General features: G+C 43.1%; 2 protein-coding genes and 2 long non-coding RNA genes across 4 annotated transcripts in view; 2 read left to right on the top strand and 2 right to left on the bottom strand.

The window, feature by feature from the left end:
* Positions 1-663: 663 nt before the first annotated feature.
* LOC135113546 (caspase-1-B-like) lies at positions 664-3,235 on the bottom strand. The gene is given in 6 exon segments (XM_064028799.1): positions 664-1,253; positions 1,256-1,513; positions 1,516-1,555; positions 1,703-1,804; positions 2,448-2,549; positions 3,023-3,235. Coding segments are annotated over 4 exon segments (855 nt in total). The 5' UTR covers positions 1,766-1,804; positions 2,448-2,549; positions 3,023-3,235; the 3' UTR covers positions 664-759.
* A 1,331-nt stretch (positions 3,236-4,566) lies between these two features.
* Positions 4,567-6,032, top strand: LOC135113548 (uncharacterized). The gene is made up of 2 exons (XR_010274875.1): positions 4,567-4,745; positions 5,424-6,032. It is a non-coding gene; the product is annotated as an uncharacterized LOC135113548 (long non-coding RNA).
* Positions 5,945-11,062, bottom strand: LOC135113547 (uncharacterized). The gene is made up of 5 exons (XR_010274874.1): positions 10,833-11,062; positions 10,372-10,508; positions 9,685-9,753; positions 7,694-7,808; positions 5,945-7,492 (listed from the first exon to the last, which is right to left on the bottom strand). It is a non-coding gene; the product is annotated as an uncharacterized LOC135113547 (long non-coding RNA).
* Positions 11,063-16,689: 5,627 nt separating this feature from the next.
* LOC135113542 (glucose dehydrogenase [FAD, quinone]-like) overlaps positions 16,690-22,115 on the top strand; it is a 27,611-nt gene continuing 22,185 nt past the window's right edge. The window contains exons 1-3 of the mRNA XM_064028793.1: positions 16,690-16,769; positions 20,389-20,593; positions 21,931-22,115. The exon at positions 21,931-22,115 is cut by the window's right edge and continues 18 nt beyond it. Of these exons, the coding sequence (XP_063884863.1) occupies positions 20,449-20,593; positions 21,931-22,115 (330 nt within the window). The 5' untranslated portion in view covers positions 16,690-16,769; positions 20,389-20,448. The remainder of the gene's footprint in view (positions 16,770-20,388; positions 20,594-21,930) is intronic.

Raw genomic sequence — 22,115 nt, 5'->3', positions numbered from 1 at the left:
CAGGCGGTCACTGAGACAGCCTAATTCAATCTAAGCTGACCTTCTACTTGGAGACGCTTCCCGCCTGTCTACACGGCGACGTGTCTGTCTCGGCACAGACCAGGAATATTATTGGCGGAAAAGACCATGGCGTCACACAAATCACACGTCATGGACTGAGGAGCATGTGCTCTACTCTGCCTATCAAACACACACACACACACACACACACACACACACACACACATTAAACATACATATATGTGCAGTAGATGACTCTGCCCAATACCTCATTGAACGTTACCTCAGCACAGGTGTGAGGCACTAACTTGCAGGTCAGATCTGACTTCTCAATGACAGAATTAATAAATCCATTTAGACCATCGCTTGTATCATTTCAGATAACCAAACCCCAACTGTGGCAGGTCATTCCTGTCTGCTTCTCCAGCATCCGTTTTGGTATGTGGCCTCTCCCCTCCTTCAGGGAGTGATAAGGTATTTGATGCTTTTGATACCTCATTTAGACCCTCACCTGACCTCTCTCAAAGAAAATAATTCACACTTCTGTATAGCATGGTATACTACATTCCTCTGCAACTTTGGATTTTCCTGCAACATTTGCAAACCTGGGAAATAACGCACCATAGAATGGCCCTTAGCTCAAAGTATGTGAAAACACACACACGATGATAAGCTTTTTATTTTTTATTATATTTTATTTCCTAGTATACCCAACAATCCCAAGTCAAACAGTCCTTGGAACGCTACAACTGTCACCCACTAACTGGACACGAGTGTTATATGCGCGCGATTACCGCTATACTTTCTGAGTCGAGAATTGAAGTTTAATTTCTTGCTAAAACCAAGGTCTTGTTTCTCAGGCGTGGTGCCCAGCCACTCCAATCTGTACCTGCGCTGCACCTGCCGAAACAGATCATCCAGGCTGTCCTCGCAGGCTCGCTCGGCCTCACACACTACTGACAAAAAGACGCTGCCACTCTGAGGCTCCTCGTAGACGACGAACCCGTCGGAGGTGCTGTAGAAGCTGATAATGTCGTCGGAAACATGATCCATACCGTTTTCCTCTATTATGGGACGGATCTTGCCACGGCAGAACTGAAAGATGAAAATCTTCGCCATCTGCCGAACTTCTCTGCTCTGGTTCTTGATGAAGCTTTGATGCAAGTGGTGCACGTTGATTTCTTGCCCATCCGAGGTCGTGAAGGAAAACGGGTCGTTGCCACCGTGGGAAGACACCACCACGATGGTGCACCAACCTTCTTCAGACGCTCCGAAGTGCTGAACTCCTTAATTCTCCGCATGTTGTCCTCCTTCTTGAGGTCCTCGTACAGCTCCACATCATAGCCCATCTGCACAAACACAATGAACAAGTTTACAGAGTCATGTTCCGCGCCTTTTCTCTCCGATATATCCTCCCTGGAAAACTTTCTGTAGATGAGGAGCAGGACGAGGTCGGGCGGGTCGGTGGTGGTATCGTACACGTCAGGTCCAGGTTGGACATGTAGCGATTGTGCCTCACCTTCAGAGGTGCAGGGCTGCCTCTACTGCCACTATCCTGTAGGGAGGTTGTTGTTACCACTACTACTGGTACTGCTGCTACTACTACTATCTATATCTGCTAATTGTCAGATGGAGATCATAAAACCCCTTGTTTTCATTCCGTGGTCACGCCCGCCACGGAAGAATGACTCAGCGGACTTACCGAGGGTGGCCCATGAAGGCTGGCGGCGCTAGGAGACAATTTCTTGCTGTCTTGTATTGCCATGCCACTGAACCGCTCACTGGGCGTGGCCGGTCCCGCCACCTTGCGTGAGGAACAAATCAGATGAATAAATACACAAAATTATCAAATCATATATCTAGGTAGATAGTTAGATAGACAGATAAATAGATGAATAGGTTGGGTAAATAGATAGATGTATTGGCTAACGAGCTAGTTGGCTTCTTCGAAATGTTTGTTGTTCATCCACTCACGGCCTCGCAAGTGCCCGCAGTGTGAATGCGGTGGATGTGTTGCCAAAGACAAGACTTCCTTGTTTACCAAAGTCAGCTGCTCAAGTCTGCACTATGGACGCCCTGCCTTCATATGTGTAACTTGAAAAAGTTAATGTTTGTGTTAGGCAGTATGTTTTACTCGTATGCCTATCAGTGTGCGACGAAATAAACTGTGTGTTGTTTGCATAATGATGCTGATCACTGAAATTGCGCGTCTTATTAGCTTAGAGGACGTGTTGACGTCGTTCAAGTATCTCGCCACTTCCGTGTAGCCTTTCTCGTCCGCCAGCTCCCCAGCCAGCTTGCCGTTCACTCCTACACGGGGGTTCGCGTCCAGCGTCTCGTTCAGCCACCTCACCACCTCCAGCGAGCCAGCACTGGCGGCCTGAAAGAGCGGCGTCCAACATTACGAGGTGAAGAGAAAGCGGGTCTAGGGCGTATCGGTTTCTTACCTAAGGAGACTGTTGTTGAAGTGTCCGCCTCTCGCTCCACCAGAGACTTGGCAACGCCGTGCTGTATCCCGCGGCATGCCATCGACAGCGCGCTCCTGCCGACTGGAGATCACATGACCACTGATTACTGTGACAAAGAGCTACTTTCTGAAGACTTGTTATGATAGATGCACATGCTGGACCATATTCTGAAACACTTCTGCGCCGCAGCTCTAAAAAAGTTATACGGGTTTTTAAGGATGTTTTTATGGTTGTAGTGACAGATTTACAAGATTTCTACATTACTAACAGGAGAAACACTTTAAAGAATGCGGCTAATCATCTCTGTGGCCTTTGAAAACAGTCGTGGCGAGAGAGCAAAGCGCTTCAGAATATGAACCATACATAGATACATAGATGAGTACTGTACATAAATACATACATTCATACGTACATACTACATAGGTATAGTCAGGTAGGTAGATAAGCAGGCAGAGAAATATAAACTAAATATACAGATGAATAAGTGATATAAGTGGGTTAAAAACACTAGAGAAACACAAACGCTATTACAAAATTAATTACGCCCCACATACTCAAGTAAACCAACACGTGCACCTCACTCCACTCTACTTGACTTGCACCTCGCCTCTGTGTCAGCCCCGGCACTCAGCAACAGCACCACCACGTCCACTGCCCCGTACACCGCGGCTATGTGCAAGGCCGTCCAGCCTGGGAGGTGTTGAGCTTGTTACACTTCAGAACACAGGAACAAGGGAGCATAAAGAAGTGAATAGGAATCTTTAAAACGCCAGGTAATTTATGGAGAAAAATGATGGCTAGGTGAAAGTACGAATGTTTTATATAGGGAGTGAATAGGAAGCTTTAAAAGACTAGATAAATTTTTGGATAGAGATGATGGCTAAATGAAAGTACGAATGTTTTATACAGGGGGTGCCACGTGAAGACATAATGACTTAAGAGGAAATTCCCTAAGTAACACGTGCATAGTTTTATCCCTACCGACTTAGCACCAAAGATTTGATTACTAAGTCTTTTCCAATGATCGCCTGCTTCACTAATTTCCTCCTTTTTCGTTCTTAAATATAACCTAACCCAGTAAATTCGGTGCCTGATGGAGAAAGCACGGTTACTTCTCATCCTTTTATCATGATACTCGTTCTTGGGAGCATGTTCTGGAATACTTCTGCGCGAACCCCCTCTAAATTCTCTATAGATGAAGTTAACAGGTTTTTAAGAATGTTTTAACTGTTGTAGTGCCAGATTAACAAGACTCCTTTATTAATAACAGAAGAAACACCCTTGAGAATCCAGCTAATCATCTCTGGAGCCTTTGAAAATTGTTGTGGCGAGAGAGCAAAGTGTTTTAGAATACAGGCCTCGTTATTTACTTCTTACTTGTTTCTTGTTTATTTGCCCCCACTCCTCATCAAACCGTGGACTGTATAGGTTTATCTTGTATTTCTCCGTTCTCTTTTACGTCCTATTTGTCCTCTTCCTCCTCCTCTTCCTACTGCTCCTTCCCCTCTACCCGTTTGCCCCTCCTCCTGCGATCAGGAACGAGATTTAAGCGAGAGGAACATGTGATACGCCAAAGAAAACGTAACCCAACCACTATTTCAAAGGGAATTTACTGTTCTCCTTTTCGTCCTACACTCTCCTCCACTGCTATTCCTTCTCTTCCCCTACTCCGCCTCCTCCTCCCTCTCTACCCCTACTCCTCCTTCTTCTCCCTATCGACCTCCTCTTCTAGTCATGAAGCAGATTTGAAAAAAAGGAGCGTGTGATACGCCGAATAAAACGTAACTCAACCACTATTTAAAGGGGTATTTAAACCAACCGCACCACACTCATGCACAGCTGAGAGAGGCAGACACACCCACCAACTTTTCTGAACCATATGAAGAAGCCAGCAAGGCTATGATGTATAAAGCATGCAAACCTACATCCTCCCATTATCCCCATCCATATACGTAAGAACTGTCAGTTTGGCTAACACGCACGTACGTATATGGAACGATCAATAGAAGATGACATTTCAAACACAGTGATTTAAGAGTTTGTATACTCATGCATATGTAGAGGGTGTATGGTAGCCACCTCTATCTGGAAATTGTAACTGTATCTTATCGAACAATCCTTTAGTAGATAATAAGATACGTTATCACAGTGTCCGGCTCAATGTTCACCAGTCACACAAACCACACATGCTCACACTCTCCACTAGGGGACTGACGAGCAGGATTACGGAACACTTCAGCACCGCACTTCCACTACTTTCAAATGACTCTAGTTGAAGTAACACTGGATTATAAGGGTGGTTTTATTGTTCTAGCGAGATTAACTAGATTTGTACGTTATTAATAAGAGAAATACTCGTGAGAATCCGGCTAATCATCTTTGGCCATTGGTAGTAGTCGTAGTGAGACCGAAATGATTCAGAATAAGGGGCTAAGTGTGCGTGTGTGTATGAGTGCTGCTTGTCTGGGTCACCGTCTAGATTACCGGCTCGGTATATATGTAGATGATAGGAAGGTTTTTGTCTGGTTTCCTTTACTTCACATAAGACGTGCACATAAGTAAGAAGAAAAAGTAGAGAAATAATGGTGCGTTGAATGGAGTGTGGTAGCTCAGTAGAGTGTCTGACCACAATGCAGAATGTCCCGGGTTCGAATGCTGGTGAGGGCCGAGGTTTTTCTGGGATGATTGCCTGCTGCTGGCTTCACCCATCCTTAAAATGGGTACCGGTCAGCTGTGAATGAAAACTTAAAGACGGCAGAGCAAGGAAGTGGCAACCCTTCTCCTTATGCCGACAGACAGAAAGAGAGAGAGAGAGAGAGAGAGAGAGAGAGAGAGAGAGAGAATGACTGGTGTTCACTTCCAATTACACACGAAACCCACTGTACTCTGACCATTATTATTTGAGGTAGGTGGTTTTTTTTTTTACATTTATATACTAGGATCCTTTTTTTGCAGCTTTGACCCGTTCCTAGCCTGCCCAAGCCACTGCCAGCCAACCAGAGTGATTTCAAGCCATCCCCAGCCATATCAAGCCGACCCCAGCCCCTACAAGCCATCTCACCCTCTCCAAACTTCCACCAGCCATTCCGAGCCCATACAAGCCAATTCCAAACCATCGTCAGCCGTCTCCAGCCTCTACAAGACATCCCCAACCCCTATAAGCCTCTTCAAGACATCCCCAGCCCCTACAATCCTCTACAAGACATCCCCAGCCCCTACAAGACATCCCCAACCCCTACAAGCTTCTACAAGATATCCCCAGCCCCTACAAGACATCCCCAGCCCCTCCAAGTCTCTACAACAAGACGCCCCCAGCTTCCGCCGCCCAGCCCATATTCGCCATACAGTCATGCCCCTTCATTCTGTGTGTGTGCGTGTGTGTGTCTGGGGAGGGATGGGATAGTCTTCACATGCTGGTCCTTTTTTTGGCAGTGTAGCCAGAAAGTAAGACTACCAGATGGAAATAATTCCCCACATTGATATTTATTTGGTTTTTATTAATTTTTCTCATTTTTATGCATAACTACAACAAATCCAAAATCCAATAAACTGATTTTTCCTGTGTGTACATCTTGTGATTTCTGGTGACATCCACATATACCACTCATAACTCCTATTCATTTATTATTCCTTCCTTTAACTAAGTGCCAATACATTTCTCTCTGGCATCCTCCCATCCAGACCTGAGCCAAGTACTAATAGGTCACTACTGCACATGTCTATTCTCATAACTCTGTGGTTTTCTATTGTACTGTATTGCATTGCCTTCATGTCCTCCATAATGGGTTCTAATATTTAACTCACTTAGATGTTATATGTATTGTACTGTGTGGCTTACAGTTCATCAGGTCCCCTTATGGAAGACTTGAGGGTAATAGAAAATAGCAATACATATTCATTAACTAAACAAATAAGGCTTGAAATATTTTGAAATCAGCCCACACAATTAATAGTATCACTACGACAACCTCAAGTACACTAACAAATCCACAAAACCACCAAGTTATGAACATCAGACTAATCATTACTAACTTTAAAATAATCTATCAAATACAGGAGTTAACAACACTATAACTGCAAAAATCTCTGAAGTACACCACTAACCACAGGGAACCAAATTGTAAAACATCTGACATTAATCTACAAGTAATACCATCAGTTAATCTTAAACTAACACTATCTGACAGTAATCTAAAAATCTACAACCTTCAAAAACCTCTCAAATAACAACAGACAACCTCCAAAGTTATCAATATATGGCAGTAACATACGAGCACTTGGCTTCCTCACTGCCCATGCACTGTGCTTGGCTCAGACCCGTCACAACAACAACAAAGTGAAGGAGTGTGCTGTCTGGGTGGCAAGTCAAGCATCACTTCCTTTGTTCAGCTCCTTCCCTCACTCTCTAGTCCTCTGATCTGTTGATAATCTTTTACACTGGCAGCAGAGTGGAGGAGCTGAGACTGAGGGAGGAATGTTGTCTGTTTAGCTTCTTCCCTCATTCTCAAGTTCTCTCATCTGCTGCGAATCTATTTAGCTTTCTTAGATTGGCAGCAGAGTGGAGGAGCTGAGACTGAAGGAAAAATTCTTCTTAGAGTGGGAATGAATGTGTTATGATGCTCATTACTTGATTCAACACTTACAATAACATTTTCATCAGTGTGTAACTAGAACTTCATAACTGACTGAGAAGAGAACAATAAGAGTACACAATGATGAAAATAATAAATCAATGACCCTAGAGCTTAAACTGAGAACATACAGCAAAGTAATGACTCAAAAGGTTCCCAGGAAACTGAGGACATGACAAAACAACAAGCAGCAGAGCAACAGCTAAGAAATACAAGAAACAACAGTTGGCGGGAGGAGGCATCTCAGGAGCACATCTCTTGGTACTGTTTGGTGGTGATAAGGCACTTGAGGAAGCCTTCTCTCTTCTTGATAGGCAGCAGGACGAAAACCAGGAAGCCCTCAGCGTCTAGCCTCTCCCTCACTTGTTTGGCACTGGCTAGCAGTCACTCGACCTGAGGCACCAAGGAGAGTTAAAGTTCTGGTAGAACAATAGGCACATAAAAAAAAAAATGCAATTAAAATGACAAGAGTAGTGGGAAGCAGAGGTATAAGAATTGCATGAAAAAAAATAGTAAACTAGTAAACTATTCTGACAGCACAGAAGTGTTAATAATCTGGTACAAACAAACACTGACACACACATATGTACACACCTCCACCAGCCTGCCATGTATGCCAGCCACCACAAGATGCCTGGAGCCGTCAGCACAGGTAATGATGCACACAGATGACTGGAGACCCATCATCTGGGCACCCCACCTGCCTTCCCTGAAATTGGTTGTCTAGAAGCTTAAACTTGCCCACCTCATAGCTCACCTGCCAGCTAATGAGGGGTGAGGCCCTGGTGCTATTTGGGGTGTGTGGATGAAGAGAAATGAATGATTGGGTGAAGTGTTACTGCTGTGTGTATGTGTGGGAGGGGGGAGGAGATTACTGGGTGATGCTTTAAAAGGAGGAGAGGAAGGGATGTTTTAATTACTGGATGACTGAATGACTGGTGAAAGTGTTACTGTGGGTGAAGGAAGTGAAGGAGTCTTTGCATTAATGTGTGGCTGGGTGAGGTGTTACTGAGAGGTTTAAAATTATGATTATTAACATGTCTATCAATATCAACATCAATGCAACAAACATTCCTTCACATATCTTTGTCACTGCTACACTTTTTAACTTCTATCCTTCCTTTCTCACTTCATAGCTTCCCTGACACCCTACTCTTAAACACACTAGGGTCACTGCTTTTCTTTATATAAACTCTATCCTTCCTCTCTTCCTCTATTCCATCCCCAACACCCTTCTCTTAGATACACTAGGGTCACTGCTCCCACTTATAGCCTCTACCCTTCCTTTCTCCCTCCATGCCTTCTTTGACACCCTTCTCTTAAACACACTAGGGTCACTGCTCTCACTTATAGCCTCTACCCTTCCTTTCTCCCTCCATGCCTTCTCTGACACATTTCTTTTAAACACACTGCTTCTGTTTTTTAACCTCTAACCTTCCTCTCTCCCTCTATTCCTTCCCTAACATTGTTTTCTTTTATACCTCCTGGTTACTGTCATCTTAAACCTCTATCCTTCCTCTCTCCCTCTATTCCTTCCTTAACATTCTTCTTTTTCACACACCATGGTTACTAGTCCTTTACTTACCCTCTACCCTCCCTCTCTCTCTCTCTCTCTCTCTCTCTCTCTCTCTCTCTCTCTCTCTCTCTCTCTCTCTCTCTCTCTCTCTACCCCTCCTTGCCATCCCTCCAAACACCTGTTCTTTATCTGTGTGATCTAGCTGGGCGCTAATGCATGGTGCCTGGCAGAGAGGGTCACCAGGCACAGTTTGTTGGTATGCACGGTGCACCATCATACACACATGGTCGCTGCTGTCCAGGCTGGAGTACATCATCTTGGGGTGTTCTGTGCCCTCTCACGGTGGACACAACCTATCGTCCTTCTCCATGTGGTTCAAGTCTACATCCATCTTTTCAATCTCATTGTCTTCCTTCATTGTGTTCTCTATCCCCTTCTCCTCCCATTACTGCCTTGTCATAGCCAAGGCACCCAGGCCTATAGCATTGCTCCTGACAATGCCAGCACCAATGCCAATGCCCACACTGTCCATAGTAACGCCCCTGGTGTGACCCTTCGTGAGGCTGCGTAACCGGCTTTTGTCATCTATGGTCACGAGCAAGACAGTGTCTGTCCTGATGCCGAGGCACCCGAAAGATGAAGAGGTTAAAAACAGCATGATTAATGAACCTATGATTAATTGATTTTACCATATCTAATAGTGATCACATAAGTATAAACTTACTGATGTACTTTAATGAACTAGAGATAGGGCCAGCCTATGCAAGTTAATGGCCTCACAAAACAGTGACACACTTTTTGACTCAGTAATGTGCAAGCTAAAAGAACACAGAAAAACTACATAAGCAGGCCATCACCAACTTGTAAATGAAAAACAGGTAAGACAGCAACCTCTGTTGATAGTACACTGCATCTGGTGCTATACAGACACTCACTCCTGGTACAATGCCATTCTGTTCAGGTGACCATTTTTCTCTATTCATTAGTCTCTGGCCCTTTGAAAATAAATGAACTGAAATTATCTGAACATAACATAACTTAATCTATCACACACTTCAGGATGACCCACCTCAGCATCCAGACACTTCAGCACAGCCCGGTCAATGTCGTTACAAGCTCCCATAAACTTCAACTTGTTCTGAAGTAAAGAGGAAAACACATGTTACTCACAGCCACACCCAACCCCTACACAGACAATGAATGCTATGAGAAATGCTTGTCAAAATAATAGTAGTCAATAATGCAGAAAGGAAGGTTTGTGTTAATATACTAAATAGAGAAAATAAAGGAATTAATGTTAATTTTCTCCATGCCAAAAGGAAAGAAAAGAACAAATAAATGTTGAAAGCTGCCAGATTAAGATGGATAAATTAAATAAGCTAGCAAATAAAAAAAAAAGTTATTTAAAAGTGTCAGAAAAAACTAGTTAAGAAGAAATGCATGTAAAATAGAAAGAGTGTAGATGTCAGAAGCTGTCGGATTAAGGCAGATAAGCTGAATAAGCCAATCAAGAGAGAAAATGAAGGGAAATTATAACTGAAAGCCGCACCAACACTGAGAAAACTGACAAGGAGTGATAGATAATTTTACCTATCACCACAACCTTCAGTGTTTCATCCTTAGCCTTTCATGAAAGTCCAAATTTGGCATAACTTGGCTTCCCTGACTCTAAAATGCCACTTTCCATCCAAGCTTGTTACTGACAGAGAAAGGGAAAAAAGAGGATAGAATGTATTGTGTTAAACTGCAATTTTACCAGTTAGGATAGCATAGCGGAAGCCCCCAGTTAGCAAGGTTAGTGATGTGAGAGGCAAATTATAAATCTTGATCTTGATGTTGATGGTACAGGTAGCACAGGATCACTCCTGAGCAAGGCCTTTGGATCGGCAACTCCTGTAGAAGGGGGAAAAAAAAGAGAAACTAACAGCATCCTCTATCCTAATTGTTCATACATCTGGCACGCCACATTCTCTCCAGAAACTCTATCACCGCCTCAATCATCCTTTCATTCGTCTCTTTACACAGTCCCAGCAACAACACCATCCATTCCTTTCCTGTCTTCACTCTTTCATTCTCATACTGAGTTGATCCTGGTCTTAGGATAAATACATAAATAAAATTAATGAATAAAATGTACACGAAAACTATTCATAACTGAGAAAAAAAAATACTCAGAAAAAAGTATTTATTATACACGTTTTCGAGCTTTTTATTTACCTATTATTTAGAAGTATATTATTATTAGTAGTAGTCGCAGTCGTCGTCGTCGTCGTCGCCGTCGTAGTAGCAGTAGTAGTAGTAGTTGTAGTAGTAGTAGTATGCTACTACTACTACTACTACTACTACTACTATTAATCCATACGATCTTATTTTCTCAGTTCCTTCCTCTTCTTCTAAATATTCCTTCATTTAATTACCACCACCACTCACCACCACCAGAGAAAGAGGCTTGCCGAGTACTGAGGGACAAGTGAATTACGCCTATCTGTTATATATCTCTCTATTTACCTCCCCCCCACCCCTACTCGTCCCCATACTTAATACCTCCAGTACCCCTACTGCTCGTACCCCTACACCTCAGTGGGGCCCCCTCCAGACCTCCACTTCCCCCATATATCTAGTATTTTCATTTATCAAAATGTACGCTATAACACACATGACGCTTCTAACATCGCAGCCCTTCCACAAGACATCAAAATCTTTTGGCTTACATGAAGCACCTCGCCTCTTCCCTGACACCCCCAATAACTATTACCAACATGCCTAAAACATCACCAAAACATCCCAAAGCAACTCTTATATCACCAACATACTACAAAAACTCCCTAAAAACACTCAAAACACCCCAATCACCTCGAAATACACCTGAACATATCTTAAACACTCGAAAATAACCCTAAAAGCACCAAATATACAGCTAAAATATCCCCAAAATATCTCCAAACACATTCAAAATACACCAAATACATCAAAACACACGTAATACAACCCAAATATATTCAAACATCCTTAACATATACCAAAAACATCCCCAATACACTTGAAACACTTATAATAAACCCAAAACACACTTAAAATACCCACTACACCATAATACCCCCAAAACACATTCAACACACGCTTAAAACACCCTACAACATCCCTTAACAAATTAAAACATACTAAAACGCCCAAAAAATATACCTAAACACATTGTAATACATCAAATATTTCAAAGAAAGACATGGCAGCAAAGAAAGCCAAGCTAAATATTGTCGTGAAATTATTTTCCTCTTTTGCCTCGTCCTCCTGACATGTTACCAAATAATATGTCAAATAATATAAATATCCTAGCTTCCTCACTCCCCTTACCCCACCCCCTACATAATATACATACCTCCTCGCCTCCCCACTCCCCATTCCCTACGTGACATGACTCCTGCTGGCTTCCACACTCCGCACTCATCCTGGCGTCCACTCCCTCTCTACTAATGTCACTCACTGGCATCACATCCAGGTAACTAACCAACAACCACTTCACTATTATAATAACGCTGCTGACTGCAGAGAGAGAGAGAGAGAGAGAGAGAGAGAGAGAGAGAGAGAGAGGGGGAGTTCACATGACCCCTCGTCCCTTTGTCTGAATGTAGCCGGGGCACACACACACACACACAAACACACACACACACAGTCATAAACCGGGGGATGTTTTTTTTTTTTTTCATTCAGCCTTCCATCTCTCCCGATCCTTGTTGGATTAACGTATTGGCATGTAAAAGTTTCCATATGAAGGGCGACGGTTGATTTTAAGGGAGGAGATCAACTAAAACAATTCATACCTTCTCTCTCTCTCTCTCTCTCTCTCTCTCTCTCTCTCTCTCTCTCTCTCTCTCTCTCTCTCTCTCTCTCTCTCTCTCTCTCTCTCATCTTCTTTTCCTATTCATCCTCCTCCAACTCTTCCTTCACTTCCCTCCCTTTATTTTCTATCTCCAACTCCAAGCTATGAAAGAATAATACAAAGGAATGCAAAAGATGTCTAAACAGCAATAGACGTTCAGGTCCTTACTGTGTTGTTCTGGTAACTATTCTGCGATAACTGCAAGTGGGAGGAGGAGGAGCCAAACCTACTGGGGAGTGTTGTGTGGCAGTCAGGAAGGTGAGCGCTGCGTGTCTTATCACATGGGGGACCTGACAGCTTCTTGCAGCTTCCTATATTATCTAACTTTTTTTTTTTCCCTGTTCAGACCAAGGAACACGACGGCTCTAATAATACTCTATCAATGCCACAATACATGAATAGGTTAATTATCACAGCTGACCTCTTCCATTGTCATCCCAGCTGTTGCGTCCTGGCGAAGACTGTCAGTCACTTCCTCAGTCCGCCAGTCCATCAGTCAGGCAGGCAGTCAGTCCATCATTCAGTCCACCAGTCCATCAGTCAAACAATCCGTCGGTCACTCCAGCAATCAGTCAGTGCATCATTCTATCAATCACTCCATCAGTTAGTCAGTCAGGCAGTCAGTTCACCAGTCACTCGGTCAATCAGTTAATCATTAGTCACTCACACAATCAGTTAGTTAATCAGTTCATCAATCAGTCAGGAAGTCAGTCCATCAATCAGTCAGTCCCTCACTCCATCAGTCAGGCAGTCAGTTCATCAGTGCATCATTCAGTCAGTCAGTCATTCCATCAGTCAGTTCGTCAGTCAGGCAGCCGAGTTTTTCCCACATTTCAAAATCAACTCAGCTCTTGCACCGCTGGTTCTTGCTTATCTTGGCCTTGTACAAGAAGCTAATTTCCATTCACAGGTGTTGCCCGTCACCCGAAGAGAGAGAGAGAGAGAGAGAGAGAGAGAGAGAGAGAGAGAGAGAGAGAGAGAGAGAGAGAGAAGGGACGGGGAGGGTGGATCCTGGCAAATGAAAGGGGTTCGGAGGAGTTCGGAGGAAAAAATAACTAGAATGAGCGAGAGAAAGGAAATTTTACGGTGCCGGACAGACAGACAGACAGACAGGTAACATTTAAGGTACCGGCTTGGACAAAACTATTCTGTCACACAGCTAGAATCTGTCTCTCTCTGTCTCTTAACCTTTGAATAAAGTAATGTCATGAAATAAGTTAATAGATGCTGAAAGATTACCGTGATGAGAGAAAACGGAGAGATGATGAGAGGAGCTCTAGCAGAAATAAGATTTGGTGACTTGGTGTTCTCTATGTAACCTATCAAAACGTAGCTTTTTATTTAATTTTATTTATTTATTTATTGTGTGTGTGTGTGTGTGTGTATGTGTGTGTGTGTGTTCTTTGTCTTCTATCAGTGCCTTCTATATACCAATGTCGTCTTTTTTCTTCCTTTGTGTCTTCTTTATGGCGTCTTGTGTATGTATGCCTTGTTTGCATAAGTGTCTTCTATAATGCAGTCTTGTGCCATTAATTTCTTGCCGTGCATCAGATGTCTTGTGCCCTCCATCCTTCTTTTGGTTCCTCCTATTCCTTGCCTTCTATTTCTGTTTCCTTTTTCATATGCAGTCTTTGGTGCTCCCTGCCGTCTGTGAGGGTGACGCTCAGCTCAGGACTCGCTCACTGCTATTCAGTTTAACCTGTTTTTCAAGCAATAAGTGAAGTGTTTATCTGGTTGATTCGGATTAAGATAGTTATATGTGTTCGCCAATTGTCTCAGCTTGGATTAGAAAGATTAGATTTAGTAGATAGTGAAGTGGATCAGTATACCACGCAGACACGAATGAAGGGTAGCATAGAAGGGAAGGGAAGAGAATTATAAGAGAATTATATATATTATTATAATTATTATTATAATCATAAGGGAAGTTGGAAGAAGCCTTCTGGCCCACACGTAGCAGTATCTGTATAACATCATAAGAAAATAAGGAAAGTAAGAAAGTGAATAGAAATATAAGAAAATAGTGTAAGAACATAGTATAAGAACATTAAAAATAAGTGAAATAATAACATAAAACAGAAAGCAAAAAAGAGAATAGTAGTAGTAGTAGTAGTAGTAGTTCCGACACTGGTACACACCAAGGTACAGGTTCCGCCACCCTCACAGTACTCGCACAACAAAACACGAGTTACCGTGTCCTCCTCGCCGCGGGCCAGTCCAGTTTGCGACCCCGGGTTAGGCTTCCACATTTCGCACCTTATTTTGAAGCACCTCTGCGCCGCAGTATCTCCACCACATTCAAAAGGCTCTATTTGAAGGTACACGGGTTTTCTAGGGATGTTTTTTTTTATGGCTCTAGTGAAAGATTAACAAGAATTCTATGTTATTAACTGGTGGCTTTTGAAAATAGTCGTAGTGAGAGAGTCGAGCGTTTCAAAATACTGGCCTCACTCTAACACCTCACCCTTGCTCTACACGACCTTGTAGTTGTATCGCTGGCGTGATACAGCTTAAAGTAGATTGCTGGCCTAGTTTGTGTGGATTATGATAGGAGATATTTTAACTACACTGTATGCCTTGTGTATTTTTGGGGGGATCTGGAATGTGTTAGTGAGATGAAAAACAGAATGCAGCTGAAGTACTTTATTTTCTTTCCTGTAGTCTGTTAATCCCCACTCAAGTCTCCTCTCAGCCTTACTTCAGCGTCTATTATTTCTTATCATCACCTCAGCCTCCTCTTAACCTTCTCTCAACCTCATCTCAGCCTCTGTTCTCATAATTCTATCTTCCCTCTAGCCTCTATTAGTCCCACTCATCACTTCAGCCTCTCCTCGGCTTCCTCTCCGCAATTCCTCAGCTTCTATTAGTTCCTCTTCTAATCTCTGTCCCCTTCCAGCCTCCTTTTTTAGCTAGTGGTTATACGAGTAGCCTCTCCTCACCTCAGCCTCCTCCCTCATAAGTGGTCGGCCAGAGCACTACAAGAACCACGCAGACTCCCCACACTCTATCGTCACGCTGTTCAATGTTCGTACCCAAATCTCAGTCACTCGTGCTGAGAGACGTCAATGTTTTTCCCCGCCTCCTGAACTATGAACGTTTTGCCTGAATGAGCGTTTATTAGTCTTATTATCATCAGCGGACGCCTTCCACGCATTACACCACAAGGCATGAGATGGTTATCGTGTTATCTTGCGCAAAATGAAAGCTTTTATATGTACAGAATTCGAGGTTAGATAAAAACGATGCTCTGATTTCCTTTTCTTCCTCTCTTGAGTCCTTCACCTTTCTCCCACTCTCTCCATCTCTCTCTCTCCTAATCTCCGTGCCTTTATCTATCTGATTCCACAAGGGAAGATAAGTATCGTCGGATAAGCATCGCGCAGATTGCAATTATGTGAGTGGCTAGAGGGTTGAGCACTAGACTGGCTACACTGCCCGGCTCAACCTTACAGCGCCGAATTGATAATGATGCTCTCTCTCTCTCTCTCTCTCTCTCTCTCTCTCTCTCTCTCTCTCTCTCTCTCTCTGTGTGTGTGTGTGTGTGTGTGTGTGTGTGTGTGTGTGTGTGTGTGTTTTTTAAAGTCTTTCGTAAGTTTTGGAAAGTGTGTAAGCGGGATATATGGAAAAAAAAAATGCGAGAATAAGGAAAGAAATGAAAGATAGGAAGGTAAGGAATGAATAACACGTAAGGGAAAAAGAGAACGCGTAGACCTTAACAGGATGACAATCCTAACAAAAGGAAGAGTGAGGAAAAATTATAATGTGTGTGTGTGTTAACATCAGTTGATTCACTTGTATGTCTGTCTGTATGACCGATAATATAATTGACTACTGCTACTACTACTACTACTATTATTACTACTACTACTATTGCAACTACTACTACTACTACTACTACTACTACTACTACTACTACTATCACCACTACCACAACCACCAACACAATAGCACCTTTCAAACACCACAAAACCAAACACGAAATCTGAAAAAAAAAAAAAAAAACGAGATAAATTAAAGCATCATGAACACCAAACAACCTGAACACTACTAGTCTATTACGTATTTCCCTTTCGTCCCAACACCTCTCCTCTCCTGCCGTTCCCTCCTGTTGGCCCGCCTTGCTATACTCGAGCCCGCGTCTGCGCTACCCGAGAGGTGACCAGCGTGGGGATAGGTGGGCGCGGCAGGCTGAGGGCAGTCTTGCTTAGGCGTCCGTGCAGTGAAGACTCTCTCTAAAGTAGGGAGTGAGCGGCTGGGACTGACTGAGCGCGCAGTAGGTCAGTCCGCTGTATCTCCTCCAGTTTTTCTTAGTTTTTTTGCGTGAAAGTTTCGTTGTGAATGTGCTTGTGTGATGTGTGTGTGTGTGTGTGTGTGGATCACCTTCCGCGTGTGTGGTGTGGCGTGAATATGTTTTTCCATAGGCTTTGTTGGTTCCGGGATGTTCAGAGTGGATGATATGTGGTAGTGATGATGGTGGAAGATCGTCACAACATCGTCTTTCTATGCTTACATCTCCACCTCCTCCTCCTCCTCCTCCTCCTCCTCCTCCTCCTCCTCCTCCTCCTCAGTTTCTTTCATCAAACCATACTTCTCCTTGACCTCCTCCTCATATTCCTACTTTTTCACTATCAGATCCTCCTCCTCCTCCTCCTCCTCCTCCTCCACAATGCAACACCTCACTTCAAAAACAGGAAAAATGTCTGTTTTTTTTATTTCCCGGTACCTTGTCAGTCTTGAGTAACTTTACGTGGCGACCAGTGCGGGGGAGGACAGGACAGGTCGCGGCGAACTAAGGTAACTGATGGCTGACTGGGAAGACCTAGAACATTGCAAGGGAGACACATGGGAAGACAGAACAGCTCGTGGAAGATTATAAAGAAAGGCTGGGAATGTTGCACGTGGGAGATAGGTAGGAGGACAGGGGACTGTTACACATGGGAGTTATAGAAAGGCGGGGAAGAAAAAGATCATCTAAAGTGACTGGTTACGAAAGAGATGAAAGAAAATAATGGATGTTTGAGTGTTATGAGTGATATGAAAAGAGCTTGCTAATCACGAGAAAATATGATGCTTTTCAAATCGTGATCAGCACAGTGAAGAGATCAGCAGTGAGATGGAAGAACTAAATTAATCTCAGCCTAAACTAACAAAGACCTCGGATCGAAACGGATCAGTATTATTCAGCATTTTTAATTCATATTTGTTTTGATAATGTGAACGTTAATTGATGTTAGTCTTGTTTTCGTTATTTATTTATTTATTATTGTTTTTTGTTGTTGATGTTAAGGAAGGGTAAAGCAGAAAGAAAACAGGAAATAATATACGTACGCTTTTATAGGTTAGGCTAGGTTAGGTTAGGTTAGGCTAAGTTAGGTTAGGTTAGGTTAGGGTAGGTTAGGGTAGGGTAGGTTAGGTTAGGTTTAGGTTAGGCTAGGTTAGGTTAGGGTAGGTTAGGTTACGTTAGGTTAGGTTAGGTTAGGTTAGGCTAGGTTAGGTTAGGTTAGGTTTAGGTTAGGCTAGGTTAGGTTAGGGTAGGTTAGGGTAGGGTAGGGTAGGTTAGGTTTACATTGAACATTCATCTTCAAAAGATAGAAAGAAAGACAAAGATGGAAAAAAAAATATGAAATATTAACAAAATCCAAATAGGATCTTGAGTAAGCAATATTGTGAGTTAGTTTTAATGATTTTTCTTGCGAGGAAGTTAATTAATCATCTGTGTGTGTGTGTGTGTGTGTGTGTGTGTGTGTGTGTGTGTGTGTGTGTGTGTGTGTGTGTGTGTGTGTGTGTGTGTAAAAATCTCACTACGTCATTAACCTTTTCGTGAAGAGAGAGAGAGAGAGAGAGTAATGCAAAGAGGAAGAGAGAGAGAGAGAGAGAGAGAGAGAGAGAGAGAGAGAGAGAGAGAGAGAGAGAGAGAGAGAGAGAGAAACAGAAAAACGAAAGAATAAAGGTTAAGAATAGAAGAACAGATCCGACAGGAAGATACAAAAAGTAGCTAAGAGAGAGAGAGAGAGAGAGAGAGAGAGAGAGAGAGAGAGAGAGAGAGAGAGAGAGAGAGACCACCTAATAATCTGCCTTAACCTTTCTATCATTTGAGAATATACCTACTGCTAACACGACAAGAAGCGGTCCCGCCAACAACAACAACAACAACAACATTCTGATCAGCCGTACCGTAACAAACCATCTCTTTTCCTTCTCCAGTAAATGTTGAGTGAACGTTGAATTCAGATTTTTTTTTTTCCTCCTTTAGTCCCTCATAGCACTCTCTCTCTCTCTCTCTCTCTCTCTCTCTCTCTCTCTCTCTCTCTCTCTCTCTCTCTCTCTCTCTCTCTCTCTCTCTCTCTCTCTCGTTTTCTTCCGCCCGTCTGTTTTCGTTAAGTTCGTCCTCTCTTACCGTTTTCTATTCTATGTTATTTCCGTGCGAGATTTTTTTAGTGTTTGGTAATGCGAGTTTTTGTAGTAGTTGTAGTAGTACTGGCAGTAATAGTAGTAGTAGTTTTAAGTTGGACTGTGTCAAGTAAGGCAAGTTTTACTAGTGATAGTGGTAGGAGTAGTACTTAGCAGTAATAGTAGCAGTAGCAGTAGTGATTTTTGGTGTGTGTGTGTGTGTGTGTGTGTGTGTGTGTGTGTGTGTGTGTGTGTGTGTGTGTGTGTGACACGCATAAATTAATATAGTTTATAATCCTTCTCATAAGAAAGTAAAGAAAAATATTGAAGAAACCAGTTATGTAATTAAAAAATTATATTAGCACTATATAAGAGAGAGAGAGAGAGAGAGAGAGAGTCAAGTCAACGCAACACCACACCTGATTACTGTTCCTCTCACTCAATTAACTCACAAAAAACGGCAACACAATCGTACCAATAAAATCAGCAAATCAGATTAAATGTTTACCGAAGAGACGGTGACGTCCATCCTGTCATTTAAAACTTAACGGACATACTTTTCCCAGGAAGAACAGCGACCTGAATTTATGAGATCTTAAGTAGCCGAACTAAACTCGTTTTAGGGAAGTCCTCAACCAGTCCAGGACCCAAAGTAGGACTAGAAAGGACTCTAAATAAGATGATTAGTCAAAGGGCACGGCTGGGGAGAGTATAGAAAGGGATAGGAGAGAATAGGATTGAATTGTGTGTAGGATGGTGGTGGTGGTGGTGGTGGTGAGGAGGAGGAGGAGGAGGAGGAATATGAAGGGGATATGATTTGCAATATGAACGAAAGAAGGAGAGAAAGAAACTGTAAGAATGAACGAAGAATCGGAAGAAAGATAAGGAAATGAGGGAAAGAGCAGTATTCTCTCTCTCTCTCTCTCTCTCTCTCTCTCTCTCTCTCTCTCTCTCTCTCTCTCTCTCTCTCTCTCTCTCTCTCTCTCTCTCTCTGCAGTACAAACCTATGATAAAAAAAAAAAAAAATGTCGAGGCTCTACGTGGAATCTCGACTTGATTTAACGCTTTTGTCATTATTTTTTTCCCTGTCTCTCGATCTTCATCATTAGATACTTTCCTCTTGGGTCAGAGGGCATGGGGAAAAGGTCAAGATGTTTTCCTGAAATTTACATAAGGTCACGTCATTAGTAGGCCGAGGTAGAGAGAGAGAGAGAGAGAGAGAGAGAGAGAGAGAGAGCTGTTTTTTTCTCCCTTCCATAATTTCTTCCTCTATTTCTCTTACCCTATCTTCATATCCTCCTTTTTCTTCCAGTTATCTCATTCTCAACTTTCTCCGTCTCTTCCTCTTCCCTTTTCCCCTTTCTTTACCTCACTCTCTTTCATTCTCCTTCATTCCCTCTTTCATCAGACTTCAAACGATCCCAAACACTCCTCTCATCTTTCTTCTCCTCCTCTTCTCATTTCCCCATTTCTTGCTTCTCATTCTTCTTTACTTCCTCTCTGCAGTCGATATCAAGGGATTGTACGCGAGTGACAGTGAAAAACAGGCTACGGGGAGCTTGAACCATGCGAATTCTAGCCGTCACGAGACTTCTGCCTGGCCTTCTGATCCGGCTTGCTGTGATCATGCTGTCCAGACTCATCGGCCGCGAGGATTACACGCACATGGACGCCACAGATAAACTCCTTCCCCATTATGACTTCATTGTGGGTGAGTAGAGAGAGAGAGAGAGAGAGAGAGAGAGAGAGAGAGAGAGAGAGAGAGAGAGAGAGAGAGAGATGGGGGGAGGGAGGGAGAAGAGGTGAAATTAAATTGTGTTCGTGTCTTTTTTTTTTTTTTTGGAGAGAGAGAGAGAGAGAGAGAGAGAGAGAGAGAGAGAGAGAGAGAGAGAGAGAGAGAGAGAGAGAGAGAGAGAGAGGTTTTCAATTAGCTATTATTGACCAAAAAATACGAAGTGAACGCTACCTCTCCCTCTAAAAAATCACTTTGAGCCAGAGACAGAGAGAGAGAGAGAGAGAGAGAGTGTGTGTGTGTGTGTGTGTGTGTGTGTGTGTGTGTGTGTGTGTGTGTGTGTGTGTGTGTGTGTGTGTGTCCCTCGCTCCCCTTCCTAAAATATTCCTTACTTATATGGACACTGCATTTGTTTTTACGATCAATATTGTCTTTCAGAATCTCGCCAAAGTGTTACTATGGTATTCTTTTTCCGTGATGAGTGTTATTATGGTTATTTTCTTTGTTCTTATTGGTGGCGTAGTTCAAGATCCTGATGATGTTGCTCCGTCCTGTTCTTGTTCTTGTTCTCGATCTTGTTCCTACTTCCTTATCTTTCTCTGCAGGGGCTTATGACCTCCTTATATCTCGTTTCAACTGTTAATTTTCTCCTTCTCTCTCTTTTTTTTTTTTTTTTATCTCTTTCTGACTACTTCTTTCATATGTTCCGTTCTCTCCTCCCTCCTTCTCTCTCTCTCTCTCTCTCTCTCTCTCTCTCTCTCTCTCTCTCTCTCTCTCTCTCTCTCTCTCTCTCTCTCTCTCTCTCTCTCTCTCTCTCTCTCTTTTTGTGTCTTATTATTGTTCGTATTCTTGTTCATATTATTCATTTATCATCTTGTTCTAACGTTTACTTTTTCATACCCTTCTTCCTCCTCCTCCCCTTCCTTCTTCGTTTCTTCGTATTAATACTGTTCGTATTCTTATCACCCTCTTTATTGCTACATCATCTTTTTTACCTTTACTTTTCATTGCCCTTCTTCCTTCTTCATTATTCCTTCTTAGTTTCTTCCTCTTACTGTTCTTCGTATTCTTATTATTCATCTTATCATCGTCTTTATTACTACATTATCACCCTTTCTCACCTTTACTTTTCCACGCCCTTACCCCTCCTCCTCCGCAACTATCTCCTCCTCCATTACCACCCCCCACATACCTCCTCCACTACCTCCACCTCCTCCAAGCTGCCACGGACTCTTAAGGTTAGGCACAACACCCTCACATCTTTGATCTGTTGCCTGTCTCACCTGAGGAAACAAACCAACTCTTTTCCCGGGCAGTGGGAAGCGGGTCTGCCGGGGGCGTGTTGGCGGCGCGGCTGGCGGAGGTGGAAGAGTGGCGGGTGCTGCTGCTGGAGGCTGGAGGGTTGCCGCCGCCTGAGAGTGACATCCCAGGCCTCAATCCCATCCTGCTGCAGAGTGAGGTTGACTGGCATTACTTCACGGTGCGGCAGAAACACGGCCTG

Source organism: Scylla paramamosain, chromosome 26 (genome assembly GCF_035594125.1).
Source record: "Scylla paramamosain isolate STU-SP2022 chromosome 26, ASM3559412v1, whole genome shotgun sequence".
Lineage (NCBI taxonomy): Eukaryota > Metazoa > Arthropoda > Malacostraca > Decapoda > Portunidae > Scylla > Scylla paramamosain.
The sequence above is the reverse complement of the archived record's forward strand: the minus strand, read 5'-3'. Positions and strand labels throughout refer to the sequence as shown.